This window comes from Paramormyrops kingsleyae, chromosome 18, assembly GCF_048594095.1.
Source record: "Paramormyrops kingsleyae isolate MSU_618 chromosome 18, PKINGS_0.4, whole genome shotgun sequence".
NCBI lineage: Eukaryota > Metazoa > Chordata > Actinopteri > Osteoglossiformes > Mormyridae > Paramormyrops > Paramormyrops kingsleyae.
Genome location: NC_132814.1, coordinates 22,279,356 through 22,285,355, shown reverse-complemented (window position 1 = coordinate 22,285,355; position 6,000 = coordinate 22,279,356). Strand labels below are relative to the sequence as shown.

General features: G+C 44.3%; 1 protein-coding gene across 1 annotated transcript; it reads left to right on the top strand.

The window, feature by feature from the left end:
• Positions 1–341: 341 nt before the first annotated feature.
• On the top strand, positions 342–2,018 carry kcna10a (potassium voltage-gated channel, shaker-related subfamily, member 10a). The gene has a single exon (XM_023834265.2). It carries the CDS (start codon positions 342–344, stop codon positions 2,016–2,018), a length of 1,677 nt encoding a protein of 558 aa, XP_023690033.2.
• Positions 2,019–6,000: the final 3,982 nt, after the last annotated feature.

The window sequence follows — 6,000 nt, the reverse complement described above, 5'->3', positions numbered from 1 at the left end:
GACGGAGGCTGCATTTCAATTTTTTCAGTTTCTTAGTGCATGGGACTTGATCTTACTAATATTAGCTGTGGGCTCATCAACCCTGTGACTATATTCCTTCCCACAAACAAATCCTGATACTGTTCTCCCTCATTTGCAGGCCAGAAGATCAGATCCAGCATACAGGAGTGTGTCCCTCTTCAAAACACGTGTAGAGCAGCCACATGAACATTCATTGCTTCTTCCACACCTTTACCTCCCCTATTCCACTGGCCCATGTCCTCACCTGTCTCCCTAATCCTGGGCTAGGAGAGCAGAGCTCAGGGGCAGGACGCAAGGGAGGGTGAGGGTGGGGGTGGGGGATGGAGGTGGCGCTGGTCAAATTTGAGACCTTGAACGATGTCAAGATCAATATGGGTGAGAAAGGAACACCATCACCCCTGCCCAAGAAGACTTCCTTGTTGCAAGATGGGCCTCAGTGCAGCCCAAGCCACAAGCGGCCACATACCCCTCATCAGTCGCCATACAGAGCCCGCCGGAGCACAACTGCTAACCCAGAGAAACTGCAGCAGCCAATGTCACCAACTAGAAGGGGGCGCCCAAGTTGCACTAGCTTGAACTCCAACTGGAGGCTTCTGCTGAACAGTGATGGGGCAGAAGGTGAGCGTCTCTTCGGCCAGCTGGCTAAAGAATACAGCGAGGATCTGATCATGAACAGGCTAGCACTAGACGATAGCAATCAGAAGGTCACCATAAACATTGCCGGCCTACGTTTTGAGACATGCCTTAAGACACTGGACCAGTTCCCAGAGACTTTGCTAGGGAATCCCAGGAAAAGGACAAGGTACTTTGACCCCATGAGAAATGAGTACTTCTTTGAACGCAACCGACCCAGCTTTGATGGAATTCTTTACTACTACCAGTCAGGTGGCAAGATCAGAAGACCAGCTAATGTGCCCCTGGAGATTTTTTCAGATGAGATCATCTTCTTCGAATTAGGTAGCGAGGCAATGGATCAGTTCCGGCACGATGAGGGCTTCATCAAAGAGATGGAGGTGCCTTTGCCATCCAGCGAAATCCACCGGCAGTTGTGGCTTCTGTTCGAGTACCCCGAGAGCTCCAATGCAGCCCGAGGCATAGCAATAGTGTCCATCTTTGTCATCATCATCTCCATTATCGTCTTTTGCCTGGAAACACTACCAGAGTTTCGAGATGATGTGGGGATCTTTCCAACTTCCTTCCAGTTCTTCAACCACTCACAGAAAAGTCATTCCTTAGTCTTACCCGCAAATATAGTACCTAAAACCATAGCTTCCACACTCACCGATCCCTTCTTCTTAATCGAAACAGCTTGCATTGTCTGGTTTTTCTTTGAGCTCTGCATACGTTTCATTGCCTGTCCCAGCAAGAAGGATTTTTTCAACAACATCATGAACATCATAGACATCATCTCCATAATCCCTTACTTTGTTACCCTGGTGATGGACTTAACGACCAACATGGATACTACCTCTACCCAGAACATGTCTCTGGCCATCCTCCGTATTATCCGCCTGGTGAGAGTCTTCCGAGTTTTCAAGTTGTCCCGGCACTCCAAAGGACTGCAGATCTTGGGCCAGACGATAAAGGCCAGCTTGCGTGAGCTAGGCCTGCTCATGTTCTTCCTTTTCATTGGGGTCATCCTTTTTTCCAGCGCCATTTACTTTGCCGAGGCTGACGAGCCCAACACTCAGTTTAGCAGCATCCCGGACGGCTTCTGGTGGGCCGTGGTGACTATGACCACGGTGGGCTATGGAGACATGTGTCCCATCACCATGTGGGGCAAGCTGGTGGGAACCCTGTGCGCAATTGCTGGAGTGCTGACTCTCGCCTTCCCTGTACCAGTCATTGTCTCCAACTTCAACTACTTCTACCACCGGGAGACAGAACAGGAGGACAAGTTGCCCTTTCAGGACAATGCAGAGGTGTCTGGTACCACCAACAGACATGGAAGCACCACATCTCTGAACAAAGCTAATGCCAAAGTCCAATTTCTATGAATTAATTGTGATTTTTTTGTTTTCTTCCTTGTCAAACCCCAGACGTGGCTCAGGTGTTTCCTTCTTGTACCAGTTACCTAAGCCAAATGATCTCTGTCAATAAGCAATACAAAACACTTTGAATAATACTTTCTCATGTAGGCATAAAGAGAGCAGATAAAATCGAAATAATGCTAAGGTGTGTAGCAGTATAATGTTACGAGGGAAAAAGGAGAAAACAGAACTGATCTAGATTAACTGAACAGTTCCTAATGCTTTAATGTTGCCTAATGGAGAATGTAATGCACCTACTTAGTCTACATTGAGTTCCTGTTACATTAAACTCCATTGTGATTAATGCTTTGCTGAATAGCCTATTCTTCTGACCAACTTGATAAAAATAATTTGGCAACACTTTACTTGAAGCAGTCTACATAAGGGTGACATGTAACCATCATAAGAATGACATGACACATGTCATTCACATTAATGACACATTATTGATGTTTATGACTGTTGTCATAATGTGTCATTCAGTTCCAAAAACCGAATGACATATTATGACAACAGTGATGTTTATGGCAACAGTCAAAAACATCAATAATGTGTCATTAATGTGCATGACATGTGTCATGTCATTCTTATGACGGTTACATGTCACCCTTATGTAGACTGCTTCAAGTAAAGTGTTACCAATAATTTTAAAGTCTTTGAAAAAAAAATGGATGCTTGCATGACATTGATTACAAATCTACATCATGTAGACTGAGCATGTTGTCCTACTGTTGAAGACAATTCAGCTCCAAGTCTGAATGTCGATGTTAGTGAACCACTCACTGGGTGAGTTACACTGCGAGGTTGCTGGGGGCAAGACCACCGCAGAGGTGTCAGAGACACTGGTTTCAATGGAGCAGGAATCTGTGTACACATAAACCAGCTTGACTCACAATTAAATAATAATAATAAGTTTAGTTAGCTGGCTTTGACAGACACCCGTGACCCTGGAATTTTTTGGGTCTGCATTGAATCCCACTTCAAGGTGAACTGCCAGATTGACTCTGATGGGACTGAACTCACGAAATTACTGAAGAACGTCTATCAGAATAAATATGACTCACATGGAGTGAGTGGTAGCTGACAAGGTCGCCCTCGCAGATTCTCTGATCCTATCCTGTAAATCCCCATCTCATCCAAGCTCCTTCTCCTCCAACCATTTTTCCTGGGCCAGGTTAAACAAAGTCCACTCAGAAGGCTGAGATGTGGTTCCATACGTGTGTTTGGTCTCAGCATGACTGGTACAATGGTCTCAGACTTAGAGCTGCTTGCAATTATTTACAGTTAAAACCTTAAGGGGTTTTAACTGGCATTACTTTTATAGGTATAAATTGTCTATGCATTTTATACGTACCTCCTTAGTCCTTTTAGTCAGACTGTGACATTGATTCTGTACCACTTTTGGTGCTGAAGGGCTCGTTAAATACAGGCAGATATAAAAATATCCGAGACTTTGTGGAAGCACTAATGTAAAAAGGCAACATTACTCCTCTTCGTAAATGTATCCTTTGTTTTTTCATTTATTTGTGTTTTCTTAGTAAGTATTATTAGCACATTTCTGGTTTATGTTGTTTGCTACAAGTTGCGTAAAATTTGAACGTTTACATAAAGGTTTGAAGGACAGATTACTTACGTCAGTCAAGAACTACCTGTACATGGCTTGTTTTTATTTTAGCACTGTGGTCATGTTAAAAAATTACTTGATGTATAGATGTAAACCATGCTGGTTTTGTCCAGAAGCAGATATGAGCAGCAGTGGGTATGGTCAGAGCAAGGGGGGTGAGGTGGGAAACTGATCGGGTGAGGGGGGGCCGAGGCGGGATATACCGATGCAGCTGGAAACCCCATGCTCTCTCGTTAGCCATGTAAGACGGTGCCCCCCCCCACTATCAGTAACAGGTCTCTGCTTTCACTGTAACACAAGTGGCTCTCGGTTTCCCCATCCGAGACACCGTGGGGGTGGGAGGTGGGGGTAGGGGTGGAATCTGCGCCTCAGCCAGAGAAGCCTTCAGGGGAGATGTCGCTGGATGATGTGACCTCCACCCCATGTTGTATATACATCTCCCCATGTGCAGCTTGAGTACTCCTACTCCCCCATACTGCTGAGTCATGGTCCAGAAGACCATAGCAGTAAACGTACCACTGCATGGCGGGAGGAAGACACATTAATGAGCCGATTTGGTTCCACAATCCGACCCGCTATCCTGCGTGACCCCGAGACATGATCGGTTGACCGGGCAACACTAGCCGCAGGTGCCCTGACCGGGAGCGAGTCAACATGGAAAACAAAGGTGACAACGGACGCGGCGGGGCAGCGGAACAGCGCCGGGCACTTGTCTGCGGTGCACCTCCTGCATCTGAGAGTGAAAGGGGAGCGCAGCAGGAGCTGGACCGGGCCAGACGTGACCCTGAAAAGCGATTCTGGTGGTGGAGGTGGCAGGTCAAGGGAAAATCACAGGGCTGACAGACTCCTGACAGATTCCTGGAGAAAGTCAACAAAAAGAACTTATCAAATCGTTATTAACATAAAACTAATTGAAACGTATAAGAAACTAATTACATATTTACATCATTAAAACCTGTAAAAGACTCAAGCATTTTTTAAGTACAAATTATCTATGCAATGGATAATCATGTAATTATATTATTTATAAATTAATTATTATATATTTTTTTAAACAGGAGTTTTATAAGTCAAGTAAAATTTATGCACATATAATACGCATGTAAATGGAGATGTTTAATTTAGATGTGCAATAGAAGAGTTTTGAATGACCATTATTGTAAAAATCTGCTGATTGACCAAGCTTCCAGGAATCTGGGTGACAATAGACTGGGTGGTTGTCTACTAACCTTTTGAGAAAAAGTACTCTTGCAATACATAATATTCACTATACAAGCTCAGTTTGGCTCCAAAGAACACATTTTGTGAACGTCAAGTTCCATTAGAAGTCACCTACAGGTCACACAGAGGCAGCTAAGCTATGAGGAAGGACTTTGGTAAGACAGCAGCCACCTCCAGCAGCATCTGATCATCTGAGATTCAGCCCAGTCTCTGATTCTCTGATTCATACAGGATGTATCTAGACAGGCAAACAAAATGATTTTATCCATCTGTTGGCCCGCACATGGAGCACCCTACTCTATCCATCTCATAAGGAATGACCTTATACTTCACTCTTCTCCTATCCACCCAACACAAATAAGCTTCATTGCTCCTAGAATGAGTCAGGTATATTCAGTTGGCTATGTTCTTCAACTGAGGTCAGTTTGATCCACTCCATCAGCTAATCATTAGTCTCAAAATAAGCTCTCCTTCTGGGAGGTTGGGTGATGTCTAGGGTATTACTATGAGTTAGTTCTCCTCTCAGAATAGACCAGTTAAAGTTCTTCAGATACGACACAGAACAAATTCTTTGCTTCTCTTCATCTTCGCCGGTCACCCCTGGTAGGACGCACCTCAGAAATGCAACAAAGACATTCTTGAATCTACAGAAAGTCTTCATTACACAGCTTACCTTGAATTACCTTGACCATAATATCGGATTCTCTCTATAGTCTTTTATCAGTCTGCCAGTCAGAGATTTATGGCTTGTGACCTTTCAGGGATGTTTTGATACCTGGACAAAGCCTGGATTCTATACAGTCTGATGGTCACACACAATGGGAATACATTCAATATTCAACAGGACGCTAATGAGATTTGCAATGTCTTGACACAAGTTTATAATGGGGTCTGAGATTCAAAAATGAGATCACGATAGAACAATAAACACCCCCCAATTCTACAGACAACCCCAAACACATCTTTACAAAGAAGAATCCAGTATGGTCCTAGCCTGGAACTTTCTGTCAAAGCGACCTCGTTAAAGATGGATGCTTGCTATGCATCTTTTAACACTTGGCAAGAATCACGATGGAACTCATCACGATGGGCTTCAGCTCCACT